Here is a 15,906-nt window from a genome sequence, read left to right as displayed (position 1 = left end):
CTCTCGTGTCAGCCGTTTCATCCTTGAAAAAATTGGCTGATGATAATGATACTTCCTAATGCGATATTTGAGTGCATTGCGAACTGCAGTCCTCACAATGACGGCGCATAGCTGCTGCATCTCATGAAATGATCGTATCATAAGCAAACGCATGACGGCGTGTGCTATTCTGCCGTTATCTTGCAGCGTGTTGTCACCGCCGCTGAGCATGTCTCGCGCGGCCTCAGTATACCGCCCTGTCCTCCCACTTTTGCCATACTTTCCCCTTCCACCTTTCTTCTTGCTCTATGTCATCCATCTTCAGTGTCCTTTTCGTTCGCTCGGTTGCACCAAGGCCGACAGTGACGTAAAACTACGGGAGTGGGTGCTTAGGAGCTGCGCTCTAAAATGCGTGGATCAGGAGCAGCATCAGGTGGATGCATGGATCAGGGAAAACGCATCAGGGAACATGGCTGCTAAGCCTTGCATCTCAGAGTTTTCAAGCACTATGCATTTTACGGTACATAGTCTAGGAGGACTTCACGCTGTATTCAGAGTTCGTCCTCCACTCCATGGGTTTCCTCGACTTGGCTGAATGAAGGATACCGCAATGCTTTTACATGTGAAAATACTTTTCAAGGATCTCTTCGACTGGAGGCTCGAGTGGAGGAGGAATCCAGAATACGGGGTTTAGTGTTGCGAAGTGAACAAAACTGACTGGTGCCATCCCTCCACCAACGTATCCCCTGGGCACGGAGATGAAGTGTGGAGGCCTGTAGGGAATTTTGTCCTGCACCTTCCGGGAGTAAGGAATCATGTAATGAATGCACTAGTCACCTTGCTAGTGGCACTAATATTCCAAAATTTAGCATATCGAAGCGAATAGTATCTTTTATTCGGCTTTGAATCAGATAGCATATCTAGAACGATTTAAGTATTGTCAAATTATAGTTGAACCTCATTATAACAGGCATGGATATAAGACAATCGAGTATGAGAGACACTATTCACTCACATAGATGGCCGCCCTACCTTTCCCATTAAATTGATCTTATTTTAAATAACAGACACCGGATGTAGAAGATAGTTGGTTAGAAAGGACAAGTTACCTTTGAATTTTGGTCAACTGTTTCACTTGTAATAGACATTCTAACCTTGAATTTAGTGTCACCAATCACTAACTGCAGTTGTTACCTAGTGACTGCAGTCGTGGAATCGACGGGGAAGAGAGATGCCCACAGCCGCTATTTATTATAACTTCAGCAAACACACAGTGGTTCAGTCAGCTATGAAACGACGACAAGAAGCCCTACCAATGCAAATGCAACCTGCAGAAGTGGCTAAAGCTTAATGCCACGTGTATGAGCACAACCGTGCATGCGGGCTTCTGCGCAAGCCAAGAATACCACGAGTGCACAGTTGGCTCTCCCAATCGCGTAGCTCCAATCAAGAAGCATCAAATGATCTGGAGCAGCTACATTTATTAACGCGTAAGTAAATGTTGTTTTTAAAGACAACAGTCTTTCTTGAGCTACCTTAACGCAAAAATCTTGGGCTGTCTGTGTGCCTCTCGATTCATCCTTCCAGCCAAAAGTTCGAGAAATTCGTCAAAAAGATAGACAGAGCCGTTCCAAACAACTCTAATTGCTGGTGTAAGGCATACATGGTCCCATTATATAGCTTAGGCACACTTGGAGCTAAATATTAATACTTAACCAGTAGTTCCCACATTCCTTTAGTTAAGAATACATGTTGGGTTGCGAAGCTGTACGCAACCTTCATGACCATCGCGACGTTCTTAGTCCACGATTGAAGCCAATTTGCTTCTTTTTTGCTGCCGCAACGACCTTTACTCCATCGTTGTTGCTATAAGTGTGAGCTTCCTTTATTTTTTTGGAAGGGGTAACCGTTGGACGCCACCTTGGAGAGGTGTATGACTTGTCCTTCTCATTTTGAGCAAGTGGTGCCGCGATTACGGCGAACGCTGGAGTTTTTTTTTTTTTTTTTTTTTCGCCAAACTTAACCAATCTCCCCAAGTGGGTATGCTTGACTAGACAAACATGCACCAGGGACGCTGGGTGGTTGCCGTGAGGCATGCCCTCACGCATGCTCGGCATTTTCTTGGTATTTTTAACTGCAGACACCAACTAACGATTTGTTAAACAGCTCCACTGGTTAAAAATCAGCGCGTTAAAAATTTCACAACAAGGCTCCACCTCAAGCGAGATAAAAGCAAAAAAAAAACACAATTCCCGCTCGTGCTGTTCCATGCAGAAAAAGAAGCAACCGATGAAGAAAAATAAACGTATGAGCGCTGAAAAAGGCGGGTAAATTGGATTGCATTGAAAAAATGACCATTAAATTCATCGAGAGGAGCGGGAGAGGGCAAAGGAGCGTGAGGGCAGAGGGAGTTGCATGGCAGACTGCTATCGTTTTTCCACATTTGCAGTTACGTGGCCAATTTTTGTTAGTACAGGATGTGTGGAAGGGCACTCTGATTAAACTTACTTGACAAGAAGGCTTTGACACAGTGGCACAGCCAAAAATATAGTCCGCTGACCGTGCAGGTTTGTCTCGTGCACTTGCACCAGTTATGTCATTGTATCTGGCATGACACACATTTGATGGAAGATTCATGTGCATGCAGGGTCATCTGCGTGTAGGTTTTAAAAAATAGTACAGAAGTCGGGACCTACGAATGAGCAGAGAATTGTAAAGTGGTATTATATAGCGACGGCCACAGGGAATGCCCGAAAGGTTTCATAAATCAGGCCAAATTTTCGTGCCTTGCATTGGCCCTTGTGCAGAGTTTTATGAAGAGAACTTGCATGAATGGTCAGGAAACTGCCGAATTTCGAAGTAAGTTGTCTGCCTCGCTGATGGTGACTGTATTCAAAAATGCACGGTGGGAAAGCAGACTTTACACAATAAAAGGGCACATGGTGGTGGATTTCCACAAAGGCACATCAAGCACCTCAAAAGAAGAAAAATGAAGGAAGCTGACACTAACTCACAAGACTTGAAGATAGCGAAACTGTATGCAACCTTCACAAAGGTTTAAAGGAGCCATGAAGACAAAATACAAGTTTGTTTTATTCGAAAGATTTTGTTTTGCAGTGTCCCCAGCGTTTGTCCGGATGCAAGCGATGTTTTATTCAATGAAAAAATATTCGATTTAGGTTAAAATTTTGATTCTCCCGCTAGATCGTGTGTTTTCGTGGTCTGCAATGACATCACAGGAACCGACCGCTCTGCAGCCGATTGGGAAGCCTGGTTTACCGTTAGTGTACCTAGACGGCGCCACCATACCGTGGCAAGCCGTTTTCTGCCTCTTATTTATTTTTGACCGTATTTGAACCTGGCTTGTTTTTGTTCAGGAAGAAAATAACCTTTTTGTGAAACATAGTGCTCGCTCGACAAATATGGTCCCGTAAGACCCTGTCGCTTACGCCAATCGGTCAGTGTCGTCTGAGACTACCCCAAAGCTCCACATTCCCGTGGAGCTAAACCAAGCATAGTGCGCGCAGTAGCAACAGCAGTATGTATCGGTACTTCTATGTTTACATGTGCTTTCGTAACTTGCACTGTTTGTCCCACCATTCTCACTGCTTTAAAAAGAATGTGCCCTAAATTTAAGCGCTAATAGCCCATTCGGAAAGCTTATAGGCTCTACCTAATTTGCGTTTGCCGGCCTCTGCCAATCGCAGAGCTGGCTGGTATGACATCATAGGTTCTGTTGCGGGAAATGAGCGAGCGGGTCTGCATGGCCATTTCCTTTATTCCTAATTATATAGCTTATTTGAGCGAAGTTTACGTGGTGTCAGTATGATTCTAACAAGGCTATCTTTTGAATGAACCAAACTTGTGTTTTGTCTTCATGGCTCCTTTAAGCCCACGATTGCAGCCAACTTGCTTCTTCGCTGCCGCAACGGCCTCTAGTCCGTCATTGTTGCTATAAGTGTGAGCTTCTTTCATTTTTTGGAAGTGATAATCATTGGACATCAGCCTGGAGGGGCGTACACTATGACGTGTCTTCCTCGTTATAAGGAAGTGTTGCCACGATTACAACAAACGCTGTTTTTTTTATGGTCAATTTTTGCCAGTCTCCTTTAATGGGTATGCTTGGCTTGACAAACGTGCGCCGGGGATGCACACTCTAGCGTTTGGCATTTTCTTGTTTTTTTAAACTGCCAGGCGGTCGCCGCAATCTTGGCCAATCTCCCTAAGTGAGTATGCTTGGCTTGATGAACGTGTGCAGGAGACGCCGGGTGGTCGTCCTGAGGCATGCACTTGAGCGCTAGGCATTTCCTTGGTTTTGTTAACTGCCGGGTGGGCACCGCGAGGCCCATGCGTACGTGCACGTGCTCGGAAATTGCTTGCTATTTCTAACTGCGGACACGAAAAATTACGATTTGCTAAACAGCTTCGCTGTCAAAAAAAAAAAAAAAAGGAACCTGGGTCCCTTGCATTATGAAGCTGACGTCTATCAGACTGCCCCATTCCAACACGGTCGAAGCAGTTTGGATTTTGAACTTTGGCTCACGTTCCATAGGAGCAAGCTGCATGCTTGAACAATCTTTTTCTTAAAAAAAAAAAAGGGACTTTGACTTCTTTCCTACCTTGAAAAATAGTTATACTAGCCCAATCTCATGAGCTCTTCTGAAAAGCTTGTCAGACAATTAGTGGCAAGCAGGTACAATCAATGAGGCCACCGCGAAGCCCACACAACAAATTTTACCATCAAGTAACCGTATCCGCGCGTGTCCCTTTCACTTAGTTAAAGCGCCAGAAAGAACGGGGTACAAAGTACGCAATGCAACGGGTGGCAAGGTGAGTAAGCAGGCTGCTTTTATTTCTGGCAGGGCCCGAACAAGCAGGTCAAGCCTCCACCATGACCACATTGTCTTCCTCCCCTCCGGAAGAACCCGAACCAGCTTCGGCTTCTTCGTCATCATCATCGCCGTCGATCTCGGCGTTCTCTTGCTCCAGGCGATCCAGCTGCTTGGCAAGCTCGAGCTCGTCCGTCTCTGTCACCACCTTCGGCTGCATCGGCAGAAAGGAAGGACAAGTTGGTGTCGCCAAATCAACACCCCAAAAGCAAGAGCTAATGCTCAGGCCAACATGGTTCACATTTTGTGTGCACCCACCATGGGTATTTGTGGAAGTGCTCTCACAGCAGTTGAATTTCCCTACTGACAGACAAACATTACTCAATTTCACTTCAAATGGTGCTGATAAGCGACGGCGACGACAGGATTTCTAAATTTGGGAGTTCACCGCACTGAAGCCACACTTGTGCTATGAAGCGCGCCGTAGAGGAGGGCTCTGGATTAATTTTGACCACCCGAGAATAGTTAACGTACACTGAAATCTGAACACACAGGTGTTTTCATTTTTCGCCTTACTCTTTCAGGCAGAAGCCACAGCCGGGATCGAATCTCTGCGCCCTTGGGCTACGGGAACAGCACGGTATAGTGGATGCAATTATTCTGCCAAATTGTTCTGCTTGTGTTCCCCAACAGGAATACAGAAAGTGGACAGGGTGCCTCCTTGATCCTCCGTCCCCTGTTGTGATGTTTTTTTTTCCTACTACCACGGCAGCAATTAGTCTTGTACAATAATGAACGCATCTTTTCGTACTAGTATAGCTAACTTCTTGTGTCAGAAAGAGAGAAAATGATTCTGTCAGCCGAATGAAAGGTGATAAAAAAGTAGAGTGGAACAGCATCTTCATATCGACTACCATCAGCCCGACTTCTCACGCTCCCATTTACAAAATAAACGCGGGCAAGTTTCGAAGCAAGCTGTAATGGCCATCCAAATGATGCAAGATTCTCGGAATTTTTACAAAAAGGGGAAATTTAATGACTCACACAACATGCACCAACAATTTATTGTTAGAATGTAATCAAACATTTCGTAGGAAAACAGCACCGTGAACCAGAAGGCCAGAAGGCATGCCGGGTACGCATGCAACTTACCGCACTTTGCACAGTGAAGACTCCTCCAGCTTTGCGGATGGTCTCCTCAATCTTGACAATGGCGTTGTTGAGAGCTTCAAGCCCTTCAGTCCGGTCCATGGTGGTGGTGGTCATCACATAGACCGGTGGTGCAATCAGGTTAATCTGGAAAAGGTAGTAACCACATTCAGCAATTGCATCACACTGCTCAATTTCAGATAAATGTCAGTCTACTGAAATGTCTTCAGGCATGCAAGCACTGAAGTTTGCAGAAGGGTTGGGTTCCGCTAAAAGCATTTCATGCCTATACTTGGGTACAAGTTAACAACGACAATGGAAGTTGCCGCTGTGCCTCATCACCGCAGCCGGATGTTACTCCGCGTGGTGCAAGTAGTGCATTACTGGGAATATTTTGAACATGGCACGAGCCGTTTCCGTGATTTTTTTGGACGTAATATGCTTATAAACTACTGCAGCGACGACAAACAAACCACGTGAAAAAAGGCAAACAGTATCACGCATTCATATCAATCTCCTTTCAAAACGTGCACTGCCGTTAACATCCAAATCCGTTGCTTAGGTGGAGTGATACCGTACGTGAGGTATTGCCAGTCTTAACTTGTTCCCGAGTATAGTACTTCAGCACAAGCGCTGAAGAGTTTGCCTCCATTCTATTGCAATATATACGCTTGTGAATGCCAGGGTCCAGAGTGAACTCCACCACACTTTGTGACCCATTGCACTACTGTCTCCACAAATATTTGAACATTCATGAGATAGAACAACTTTGCTCTGATAGTGCAAAGCATGTCCTACTGTTGACAAAGTGCATTCGATAAGACACTCTATGCAAGAATTGCAGGCGACCTTGAAGCATTTGCTTGTATCATTTAACTGCAGGAGGAACGGTTACAAATGGGCACAGACATGAGAAACATTCAGAGTCCACTATCACAGCAATGCAACATCACCTTAATAGGCATTTCCTCTGTGGAAAGGGAGATGCCTTCTTTCAGGGCGTGCTTGACGGCGTCAATTCCTTCGTACTCGTAGCAGGACACCTCGATATCTGTCCAGGGAGAGACAGGAAACGACAACTTATACTGATGGCTGTACGCAATATTACTTCATTCAGCATTGCCGGAATGACCCAGCTGTGGCGGAAATGAAAATTGAAATGTGGGGCGGCCTACCTGCCCTGATCTTCACGGCCTGTGGCGTCAGCCTGTGCTTGATGTTGGTTATGAGAACTTCTTTCGTGTGCTCGTCAATGTCGCATTCATCCAGAATAGATATGTCCCTGTGGCAAAAAAAGATTAAACACAATTGTGTGCAGTGTATTACATCAGTTAAAAAAAAATACTCCCACCTCCCCTTGCGGGAACCCCTGTGTAGATGCGACACATAGGGAGTTCCGTTGTTGTTTTCGTTCGGTTGATTCACCCATCGCGTGAAACGTGTTGTGAACCCCCTGCCGTGGCTATGACGCAACGTGGCGCGGCTATGACGCAACACAATCCACTTTAATCCAATCAAATCCAATCCAATGCCCCTCGCGAGAGAGTGTTCGCTATCAGAGAGGAGAGGGGGTGAGCGGCGGAGAGCGCAGCTCGCGCCGCAAGGAAAATGGGGGAGGGGTGTGGACGGACAACGACAACGCCGTATGGAGGGACAAGGCGAGTGAATGAGATGCCGTCGCATCTAAAAAAAAAGGAAAAGCCAGTTCAGTTTTTACGACACTGTGTGAGGTAGTGAACCTAAATATGCTTGGCAAAATAGTGTAGTGGAAGTACGATAGTTTGAAGCTAGCTTAATATGTATCAACTATCAATATTAAGCTGTTAATAAACAATGCGCATTTAGGAGGGTGCATTGAACTTCATCTCTGCCCTATTCTCACAAGTTTTTTTCCCCTTCATTTCAGTCTCTTTGAGTCAGAAGCTAGACTGTGCACATTTACATTTGCACAGTTAACACCAGTGGCACCCCACAACACTTCCTGTAGATAACGTTTCCGCTGTGGCACTTACGAGACTGCCAGCTTGAAAAAGTCGTACGCCGCCGTTGGCTTCTTGAACTTCTCGTCAAAGTACCAGGCCGTCTTCCTGTACAGCTCCTCCAGCTTCTCGTCGGAGTCGTACTTGAGCGTTTCAGCCACATGCCGCAAAATGCTGTTCACCTGCGCGGAGGAAACGGGACCGATGCCATCTGAGGCGCCACTCTTTCGGCATCTGCCCGTATTGCACGAGAGCGGGACGACGTGCAAGAAGTTCCACTTACGGCTCGGCCCCTGGCAAACTTCTCCTCGCACTTTTCGATGTCCTCCGGAGAAACACGTCGTTTGGACAAGTCAATGTACCCTGCAAGGGACGCTGGTTGAGTTCTAGCCAACGCTGAAGTGTGAGTCATACCCCTGCTACACTGCCGTCCGAATGCCATTTGACTTAAAGGAGCCATGAAGACAAAATACAAGTTGGGTTTATTACAAAGACTGCTTAGTCCCGACAAAAATGATATCAATATCATCGCAACCTTCGAATAAATAACAGAGATATTAAAGAAAACGTGTGAAGCAGTCGCGACCCCCCTAGCCAATTTCTCGCAACTTTTCTATGACGTCACGGAACCTTGTTTGTGCGATTGGCAGCCACCTAACTGAACTGTCGTGACGACACATGACTGGACGTCTGTAATGGGGCCTCTAGTTCCATTTGACCGCATCACTTGAATGCTAACGTGCAGTTAACACACTGAAAATTATATTGTATTGTTGGCTCGTATGACGTCATTCTTGCTCATAACACGTCACTGTGGCGCAAAATTTGAAAGTTTTTAATTTTTTTTTTGTTAAAAAAAAAACATCTTTTGTGGCTCTAATGGAGCTGAGTGAGATACTGAATCCTAGTTCTTCCAAATTAAATGAAGTTGTATTTTCCCTTCATGGCTCCTTTAAGAGCAAAGTTGTGCTGCTCCGGGTTTTGAAATGGCATTCAGGACATTCGAGTCAAATGAGTGCCCCGAGAGACATTTGCGCTCTCGAATGCCGTTTCTCAAATCTCGTGCACAGCGTTCCAAGTCAGAATTTACAAATATATTACGGGCGTACTTAAAACAAACGAAATATTCTTAATTTCAGGACTTTGTTTTACTTTTCGTCCACTTAAATCATATCAAGATGTAATAATTCATACTCTCAGCACACCAGTGCGAGAAAGCGACAAGCCAGTGTGGCAACACAGCACAAAAAATGCACCCAAAGTTAAAGAAAACCTTGATTGTGATTTAGAAATTACACAAACTGTTGCCAAAGCTTGCATTATTTATAACTTGATACCATTTTACTGCCACAGGCTGCTAATAAATTTGATTGTTGCATTATTGTGTAAAAACAGAGCTCTACGGCAGCAGCGCCACGCTGCACTGCGAGTTAAAGCTTTCAAATGCCATCGAAATTGCAGTGGAGCGTGACGGATTCTGAATGGCCTTCAAAGCCCCTCATTTGAGTTGAAGGACATTGGGTTTGAATGACATTCAGATGCCAGTGTAGCAGGGGTATTAGATATTTTGGGCATCAGCGTAGTTAGTTCTTATTATGTTAATTTCAAGCAGAGGTGTTTGTACCTGACAAGCAACACAACTTATACCCCTGTCACACGGCAGATCTAATGACATTTACAGCAAATGTCATTCGCTCTAAATGTCATTAATTCGGCGCTACACGAGAATACCGAATGACATTCAAGGCGAATGTCATTTACCAACTAACTGAGGTCTGAGTTACACCTCAGTTGGCGGCCGAATGAGTAGCCTCGACAGCAGTAGCGCGTCCCTAGACAGGAAAATTCAGTAACAAACCAAAGAATACTGTTTCTAAAAACTGTCAGTAAACTTATATTTTCTTTTTTGTATTGTTTTTTCTAATAAAGAAAGACCAGCAAGTACTAACAAAAAAGAAAATCTCATACACAGCGCGCGCTAGGCTAATCCGGATTTTTTGCAGACTTGTCTCGGCTAGTAAGGTCTACTGATGTCACTTAAATCGGTGGTTTTCTTGTTATTTACTATAAAAAATAATCCTTTGTTACGTTTTTTAAATAATATTGCGTGTGAAGACATTCTCGATGTGCTTGAAATGTAATTTTTGCGGTTTTGCGAGCTCGCTAATCGTCACCGCTATCACAATCAAATGACATTTGTTTCGCCGTGTAGACCCGCACGGCCGAGCCGAATGTCATTAACAGTAAATGTCATTCACTTCGAATGACATTAGATTTGCCGTGTGACAGGGGTATTAGCTGGGGCATAGCCAAGGAGAAGGGTCAGCTTTACACAGATTTGCTGTTTTCTGCTTTGCGTTTTTAATAAATTGGGCAGCACCTAAAAAAATACAAATTTGCTATGATGGCCTGCAGTGAAATAAGGCACTGCAAGAAGCATGGAGACAAACAGCATCTTCGTTTTATTTGGAACGCACCCCACTACCATCAATCTCATTTGACATACGTGACACTGCCACCGCCAAGGAATTTGAATGGGCCAGTTTCAAAACACCCGCTTTTTTTTACCACATTGTGACATACTTGATTAAGCAGTTGGTACACTAGCTCCATGCCAGAAAGTGCAGTCTAGCATGAACCGAAATCAGGGCTATCGCCAAATAAACACATTAAAAATTAGAATCAGTACGGCCCTTAATGTGTGTAACACATGTCCATGGTTTCCGCCGACAAAGCTCTCAAGCTAAACTTTACAACTTGATCTTAACTGAACTCTCAACTCTCCCCCCAGAAAACAAGCTGCCTAAATGCTAAACTACGCCACTGTTTTTTGTAAACACTGCAACAAGAGCACCCCTGAAATGCCGTCTTGCCCTGGGATACTGTTTTTTTTTTGTCATCAAATTATTGTATTTGCAGCAGGTTTTCACAACACGGCTATTAGGTAACTCCTTTATTGCTAGTAGTTAACAATATCATGAATTTAAACCCCAAATAGCTCGGATCAAAAGCCCCCAATACTCGTCCATGAGCGGTTGTGTTTCCATTTCATTAGCAAAACTCCAAGGATTCATTACCTTTTCTTATTTTCCAATTATTTAGAGTAAGTAAAGTATGCACTGAACTTAGCACGTTTGCTTGGAAAGTAGGCAAAGTTCAGCCCGTATGTGGGAAGTGCGCAGCAGCAGATACCTTTGTCTTTGTCCACCCTGATTACGACGACGCACTCGCTGCGGCCGACGCGGATGAGCTTGTTGATGGAACGGATACGACGCCTCGACAACTCGGACAGTAGGATCATGCCCTCGATGTCATTGTACTCCAGCAGACGCACGTAGGCACCCATTTCGGCGATCTGTCTCACGTTCACCATCACCACGTCCTCGGGCTCCGGGTATTTTTGGGAGTAGAATCGACACGAGAGCGGCATTGTTGCGGCTGTTTTGCTGGAAGAAAAATAACCTCATTGTAAACCCAACCCAACGAAACGGGAGAGGGTGGCAATGCAATACGTTCAGTACACAACATACCGTCGGATCACACAGCAAGACCTTCCCTCGTTATTCGATCGGCTAACTATACTATACGTTTAAAAGGAAGAATCCAAGCATATGGGAGGTGCAAAAGCGCCGCAAATAAGTTGAGGCCGCCGCTAACGCCACGCATACCAGGTACCGGCCGGCCCATTTTTCCCCCACATGCCTTGTCAACCGGGCCGGCAGCTGCGGCGTGATCAACGCGAGCCCGATGCTTCGAAAACCACATGAAACGAGTACCAACTTCAAAGTGGACTTACGGAAAGTCGTCTTACGTAATCCGGTGCCTTATATACGCGAAAATGCGGCGCACAAACACCGAAATTCACTCAAATCAACATGTGGCGCGGCTACTCACAGAACAGGGAGGGCTACTCCTGTTACTGGTTGCGAAGAGAACCATGAAAAAGACGAGCCAACCGGAAAGCCGGATACGCAATAAATAGCCGTAAGTATGGTACTTTTCTTCTGTACCTTTAAAGGTGTGCCACACATAACGTTTAAAAAGTAGGATAATGTTTGTTTATGTTTTTTTAATAATTTCAGCTATTTCACCCAGAAGAAAGTTTTTTCTAACTTTTGTTATTGTTACGAAACTGTAGGACTGTGTTGACGACGCTTGAATCCGTTTCCGCTTTCCTTTTCATGTCTGCCTTGAGCCGGTGAACACCGTACGGGAGACTTCTTCGTAATTCTCATCTATCGCCGAGGACATATTTGATCAGCAATATGTAAGTAGTGTTTTGCAAGTAGTAACATCTTTATTGTGCGCTGGGTGCAGTATTTTATGTTCTGTACTCGTAGGTGTGCTGAAATTAGTTCGTAAATATTGGTGCACGACACGCTGTGAATGCTTCGCGCGGCAATGCTTTAATCGCATACGTGATTGCTTTCTCACTGTGTAGGGAGGCGATAGCGGCAAGTGGCGAGCCCATGGATGTCTACACAGCCCTTCAAGAGGTCCTCAAGATGGCCCTGATGCACGACGGCCTTGCTCGTGGCCTCCACGAAGCGGCAAAGGCCCTCGACAAGTGAGGAGTTCGCATGGTTTACTGCGCGCGTTACCTCAACGGGCTGTGGCAGTTGTAGCTGAGAGGCACCTTTGTCGCTTGCTGTCTGTAGATTAGCGTTCGCCTAAAGTGCTGAAGGGTACCACAGGTGGTTTAGTATTCGTTGCCAGCCTTTGGAATGGTCAGTTTAGTGATCGGTGGTAACGCAGCCACATTTACCGTTGGCTGGCTAGCTGGCAAGGCGTGTGATCTGATGAGCAATCCTAGCAGCGTAAGTGGTTGGAAAATTGTTGGTGCATGATATGCAGCCAGAGTGATGTCGCACTGGAGTGGCGTCGTTTGCAGATGTTGCGTGTTGTAGTGTGGCGTGGTGGTTTTAAAGAGCGGTTCTATGTGCATTGTGGTGTCACGAGAAGCGCGGCGATTTGGCTAAGGCAGTTTATTTTGCTGTGTTCGCTGGCCGCTTCGGCGGGTGGGGTGCTCATATTTGATCAGAGCAATGTTTTGTTTAGGATCTAAATGGCCTGCCGTGAGTTTCCTGCTGCCACTGACCTTTGGTGATTGTTTGTGTTCAGGCGTCAGGCCCACTTGTGTGTCCTCGCCAACAACTGTGACGAGACGAGTTATGTGAAGCTCGTCGAAGCCCTGTGTGCCGAACACCAGATCAACCTCATCAAGGTGAGATGGGAGGAGCCGTGAGGGATTTAGTGGCTGCGAGCTTGTGTCCCGACTTGTAATCGGGCCAACATGGAGCTGACATTTGTCCATGATGTTGGCTGAATGAGCAGGCCTGATCTACAGTCATCATCGAGCCTAGCTTTCTTGCACTTGAACACATCCGCTTGCATGAACCTTGCCCCATGTGAAAAACTGTGGCAGTAATGGTAATAACCTGTAGCTAAGTCTGATAATGGTTGTTGTGGAATTTTTAGAGTATAGGGTTTCAGTGCAAAGAAAAGAGGTGCTTTTGTCAAAGAACACCTGTTCTCAGTGCTGCACACTGGCGAGGTGTATGAGCGAAAAGCATTCTTGCACTATGATCCTATATCGGGGACAGCTTCCTGTGACAATGGAGAGAAAGCAACGGGGGGGGGAGTGGGGATACCTAACTGTTTTCTATTACTGCGCCAAAATGGTTCCCAATAAACTGGTTTTAGTTTCGCCATGACAGATACGCATTTGCTACAGTTAATTTCTTCGCATGAGCTCTGTGGATGAGTCTGCTGAACCACGATGACCGAGCATGCAGGCACATTGGTGTCTCCTTCTCTACCATGTCACTTGTTTCTAAACACAAGCCACTGCTTTGACTTCATAAAACCGTGGACGATGCCGCCTCATTCTCAAGCTTCTCGAATATCCTACCAGCAGGAACTGAATCTGCCGTCGACAAGGATGCCATGTTTTATTTTATTATGTTTTGATATAGAACCTATGCGACGCATAAACCCGAAAATCTACAAGTAATGCTCTCTGTTTCACGTGTTCTGGCTAATAATTTAGTAGCATTATCAATCCAAGGTTAAGGAACAAGAACTGTTTATTTTTGAATAGCTTAGCATACCTGCCAGGTTTCTCAAATTATCTGGGAGATTCCCGGATTTTGATGGTTTTGTACGATCGAAACAAAAATCTCCCGAATACACACCCGTGTTTGGCTAAACCTTTCTCCCAGTCTAGCCACATTGCGCTCGAGCTCCCGACAACCCAATCACATCCTACACCACTGGACATGGTAATAACTTATAAAGCACAGTTGGCAATGCGCGCAAATTGAACTGGTCAGTACCACAGAAATGCTGAATGCAAGAGGCAGTTCAGCATGGTAAAACAAAATTGCTCCGAGTTCCAAGCATCAAGTTATGGCACAATCCGAGCTCAGTCCCGTTCTTTTGGCGAAGTGTAGCAGGAACGAACATTGTTATGCTCGACAGTATTCCCAGGCTTCTTGAAAAAGGCAGCGTGAGCCACGTCTAAGATTTAGCAGCTGTCCAGTGGTGTAGCTCGTTAATTGTTTTCACGAAATAGTTCAGCTCCTACTCTGTTCTAAATTAGAAATGCATGTAAATGTAAATTATTCCATTCTGTTGCTACTAATTTTTCTATACCTCTCACCTTGGCCCCCCCGGACAGATCTTCCTAATGCCATCTCGGCGAACCTGGCAGGTATGGCTTAGGTTGCACCCAGCAAATTGTTTTTGCTGAACTACTTACGGTGAGATGACGTGGTTCGGCTCTGTCGCCTTGACTGCACTTCCACAGAAAGTTGTCCCCGAGTATAGTGGAGGGCTGTTGCGTGTGTGTGCGTGATGAGAAACAGACTCCCTCTCCTGAAGAGAGAACCCTGTGTGGAATTGTTACCCCCTGAGTTTGCACACACACACGCACTGTGCACGAAAGCGCCTCTGCCCTGGCTCTACCCACCCTTGTTGACGATGCCTCGTGGTGTGTGTTGCCCCCCGCCAGGTGGACAGCAACAAGAAGCTTGGCGAGTGGGCCGGCCTGTGCAAGATCGACAAGGAGGGCAAGGCCCGCAAGGTCGTCGGCTGCAGCTGCGTCGTGGTCAAGGACTACGGCAAGGAGACACAGGCGCACGACGTGCTCACAGACTACTTCCAGTCCAAGAGGGGATAGGCACCGCATGGGCTGGGTCGGCTTGCATTAAACGAAAATGCGGAACCATGCTCCCGTTTCTCGGCTACCAGGCTTCATCACGATACACGTTGGAAGTCGTAGAACGTTGCTCCTTCTTTTTGGGTGTCTGTGTGCCAAAGCGGGAGCAACCAGCTACAAACGGGTCGTATATCTGCACTTTTCTAAGCTGTGGAGTCCGGATTTTATGGCAGCAGCTGCATGGCCGTGCTTTTACCCACATAATGCAAGGTTGGCAGTGTGTGGCAACGCAGAGTACAACATAGCCAACTTTACCTTTTGGTAAAGTTGTACTTCTGTCGAATCGCATTGTGGGTAGGTGCTGTGTGTGAGCATCGTCAAGGAAGTCAAATCCGCTGCACGTAAAAAGTAATAGTTTGAAGTTTAACCCACTGTGATGGCTGAGATAATGCTGCTGAGCCTAAGGCATCGCAGCTATTTATCTGATTTTGTTGAGATATGGGCTCATGTTAAACATCTCCAGGTGGTTCGCAGTTAATCTGGAGTCCCCCACTCCAGCGTGTCTCTAGTTACCAACCACTGAAAATTGAATATTGCTAAACCGTTGGTTAGGTGATTTTGTCTGAGAAAAGCTGTGTCAAAGTCTTGTAGCTGAGGCAGCAGGAATAAAAAATATTTAGGTGAGTGAGGGTTAAAGCCCCGAGTATAAAGGGATTGAAAGTGTGTCCGACATGCAGGAAGCGTCTCTTTGGGAAAGGTTATGGAATACTAGAGGAGGTTAAAGGGGCCCTGAAAGACGTTTTGAGCACAC

General features: G+C 45.8%; 2 protein-coding genes across 2 annotated transcripts; one reads left to right on the top strand and one right to left on the bottom strand.

Annotated features, from left to right (window-relative positions):
- Positions 1-4,802: 4,802 nt before the first annotated feature.
- Eif2alpha (eukaryotic translation initiation factor 2 subunit alpha) lies at positions 4,803-11,881 on the bottom strand. The gene is made up of 8 exons (XM_077690717.1): positions 11,733-11,881; positions 11,129-11,382; positions 8,220-8,299; positions 7,970-8,118; positions 7,133-7,239; positions 6,911-7,008; positions 5,961-6,104; positions 4,803-5,022 (listed from the first exon to the last, which is right to left on the bottom strand). Exons 2-8 carry the CDS (start codon positions 11,364-11,366, stop codon positions 4,858-4,860), a joined length of 981 nt encoding a protein of 326 aa, XP_077546843.1. The 5' UTR covers positions 11,367-11,382; positions 11,733-11,881; the 3' UTR covers positions 4,803-4,857.
- A 182-nt stretch (positions 11,882-12,063) lies between these two features.
- Positions 12,064-15,166, top strand: LOC144159311 (small ribosomal subunit protein eS12-like). Its single transcript, XM_077690718.1, has 4 exons — positions 12,064-12,203; positions 12,378-12,503; positions 13,058-13,160; positions 14,949-15,166. Coding segments are annotated over exons 1-4 (399 nt in total). The 5' UTR covers positions 12,064-12,201; the 3' UTR covers positions 15,117-15,166.
- The last annotated feature ends 740 nt before the right edge of the window (positions 15,167-15,906 follow it).

This window comes from Haemaphysalis longicornis, unplaced genomic scaffold (genome assembly GCF_048455015.1).
Source record: "Haemaphysalis longicornis isolate Haplotype H1 unplaced genomic scaffold, Haemaphysalis longicornis Haplotype H1 scaffold_10, whole genome shotgun sequence".
Lineage (NCBI taxonomy): Eukaryota > Metazoa > Arthropoda > Arachnida > Ixodida > Ixodidae > Haemaphysalis > Haemaphysalis longicornis.
The sequence above is the reverse complement of the archived record's forward strand: the minus strand, read 5'-3'. Positions and strand labels throughout refer to the sequence as shown.

What these genes read in the sequence shown, in the direction of transcription:
- LOC144159311 (XM_077690718.1), top strand. An exon ending in GCGGCAAAGGCCCTCGACAA is followed by an intron (nt 12,504 to 13,057) that starts GTGAGGAGTTCG and finishes GTTTGTGTTCAG; the next exon opens with GCGTCAGGCCCACTTGTGTG. An exon ending in ACCAGATCAACCTCATCAAG is followed by an intron (nt 13,161 to 14,948) that starts GTGAGATGGGAG and finishes GCCCCCCGCCAG; the next exon opens with GTGGACAGCAACAAGAAGCT.
- Eif2alpha (XM_077690717.1), bottom strand. Translation starts at nt 11,366, where the DNA reads ATGCCGCTCTCGTGTCGATTCTACTCCCAAAAATACCCGGAGCCCGAG. An exon ending in TTTTTCAAGCTGGCAGTCTC is followed by an intron (nt 7,240 to 7,969) that starts GTAAGTGCCACA and finishes TTTTTGCCACAG; the next exon opens with GGACATATCTATTCTGGATG. An exon ending in TCTTCACTGTGCAAAGTGCG is followed by an intron (nt 5,023 to 5,960) that starts GTAAGTTGCATG and finishes CTGCCGATGCAG; the next exon opens with CCGAAGGTGGTGACAGAGAC.